This window comes from Galeopterus variegatus, unplaced genomic scaffold, assembly GCF_000696425.1.
Source record: "Galeopterus variegatus unplaced genomic scaffold, G_variegatus-3.0.2 Scaffold11018, whole genome shotgun sequence".
Lineage (NCBI taxonomy): Eukaryota > Metazoa > Chordata > Mammalia > Dermoptera > Cynocephalidae > Galeopterus > Galeopterus variegatus.
In genome coordinates, this window is record NW_007737129.1 from 18,391 (window position 1) to 20,625 (window position 2,235).

The 2,235-nt window shown below is 36.3% G+C and overlaps 1 protein-coding gene across 1 annotated transcript in view; it reads right to left on the minus strand.

The window, feature by feature from the left end:
* Nucleotides 1-2,235, minus strand: part of LOC103610364 (uncharacterized protein KIAA1377-like) — a 34,950-nt gene that overhangs the window by 11,204 nt on the left and 21,511 nt on the right. The window contains exon 5 of the mRNA XM_008594547.1: nt 1,203-1,278. Coding sequence (XP_008592769.1) covers nt 1,203-1,278 — 76 coding nt within the window. The remainder of the gene's footprint in view (nt 1-1,202; nt 1,279-2,235) is intronic.

The window sequence follows — 2,235 nt, forward strand, 5'->3', positions numbered from 1 at the left end:
AAAAACATTTTCCATATTAATATAAAGATAAGAATTCTTGATATTTAAAGAATTTTTCAGAAATTAGTAAAGGAATATCAAAATTCTAATATCTAGAGAAACAGAATATGAAGAGACAATTCACCAAAAAATATACAAACAAAAATGATTAAGCATATTATTAATAAAATATATAAAAATCAAAACTAATACAACACCATTTCTTTGCCTATCATATAAGCAAATGTTAAAAGGGATTCTACCTCAAGTTGGCATACACCACTGGAAGAATTTTGAATGATGATACATTTCAGGAAAGTACTTTAGTAATACGTATGAAAAGCCATATTGATGCTTATTTCGTTTAATCCAGTATTCATTTAACATAAAAAGTTTCATTCAACAAATATTAATTGTGTGCTAATTACGTGCCAGGTACTATAATTTGTGACCGGTAAGGGGATCACAACCCTTGGTGTGGTGTCGTCCGCACCGCACTCAGCCAGTGAGGGCACCGGCCAGTCCTATATAGGATCTGAACCCGCGGTGGGAGCGTCGCTGCGCTCCCAGCGCCACACTCTCCCAAGTGCGCCACTGGGCCGGCCCAGGTACTATAATTTTAATTCTGGGAATCTGTTCTACAGAACTCATTGAAAANTGATACATTTCAGGAAAGTACTTTAGTAATACGTATGAAAAGCCATATTGATGCTTATTTCCTTTAATCCAGTATTCATTTAACATAAAAAGTTTCATTCAACAAATATTGTGTGCTAATTACATGCCAGGTACTATAATTTGTGACTGGTAAGGGGATCACAACCCTTGGTGTGGTGTCGTCCGCACCGCACTCAGCCAGTGAGCGCACTGGCTAGTCCTATATAGGATCTGAACCCGCGGTGGGAGCGTCGCTGCGCACCCAAGTGCCGCAATCTCTCAAGTGCGCCACGGGGCCGGCCCAGGTACTATAATTTTAATTCTGGGAATCTGTTCTACAGAACTCATTGAAAAGTCAGGAAACAGCTTGATGTAGAAAGATGTTTAATATATTATTTAGAATAAAGAAAAACTGGCAATGACCTGAAAGTCCAGGGGTGAGAAAAATTTGGGTCCTAAATGGTGGCTTAACAGTTATGTAATATGCAAGCACCTGAGAAAATACATTTAGAAAAAAAAATCACTGGGAACCAAGCTCAGAAGAAAATGTTTACACTAAAACGTACCTTCTTCCATATTAGAAGTACCCCTCGTAGTTTGTTTTGGCTCACTTGAACTTAGCTGGACGCTTTGCCCCAAATTCTACAAAACAGAATATTTAATCAGAACATAATTCCATATTTAAAATTCATTATATATACATGGGTTTAAAAAAACTTTTAATTGCTATATATATTTTCAGCTATCATTATTCATGTAACTTGTACATTTTCTTTTTTTTGAAAGAAGAATAAAGAATTATTGGAATAAGGCCTTTCTATGGTACTTGAACATTAAAAAAAAAATGTTTTATGTCCACTGAAAAATTTTCAGGTTGCAGTGTTGTCTTGGATGTTAGGAAGAAGAAAAGTAAGTAGGGTGGCAATCAAAAGTGCTGATTAAAGGTAAGGCAAAAAACTACCATAAGATTTATAAGATAACTGTGTTTTATCATTGTAAGGGTGAATCACAACTACTGGCCAATAGCCTCCGACTATGGCTAATGCCAAGAATAAATAAATAACTTAAAACACAAATAGCTGCCCCAATGCTGCAAAGAACCTAGAAAAGGGAACTCTCAGAGCACTGGAAATGAGTGTACCCATTTAACACTCTCTGAGAGATACTACTTTCCTTTTCTATTTCTAGTCTGTTTCATTTTAAGAAATGATTGCTTTCTCTCACATAGAATTGCCGGGCTGTGGCTATACTTATCTTTTGTTCACTCTGATCTGAAGAATAACTGCAATAGCAGCTAATAGCTCTCATAGTCTTGCCTAACCTTCATTATAGACTTGAGACACCTTGAACTGAAACCCTGGCACAAAGTGGCAATTGTGCTTTTTCTGCCTTTCATTTGTCTCTTTTAGATTCTCTCTGCCTAGAAGTGGTGGACTGGGAAAAATCCATTATGATAAAATACATTTCCCAATACAAGGTGACAAGGACCACTGCTTTAGTAACTGAACCCTTGCTTAGGCTCTGGAATAAAACAAAAACAAAACAAAATAATAAGAATGAAAAATTTAAACTTCAAAATTTCATTTTGGGCCGGCCCGG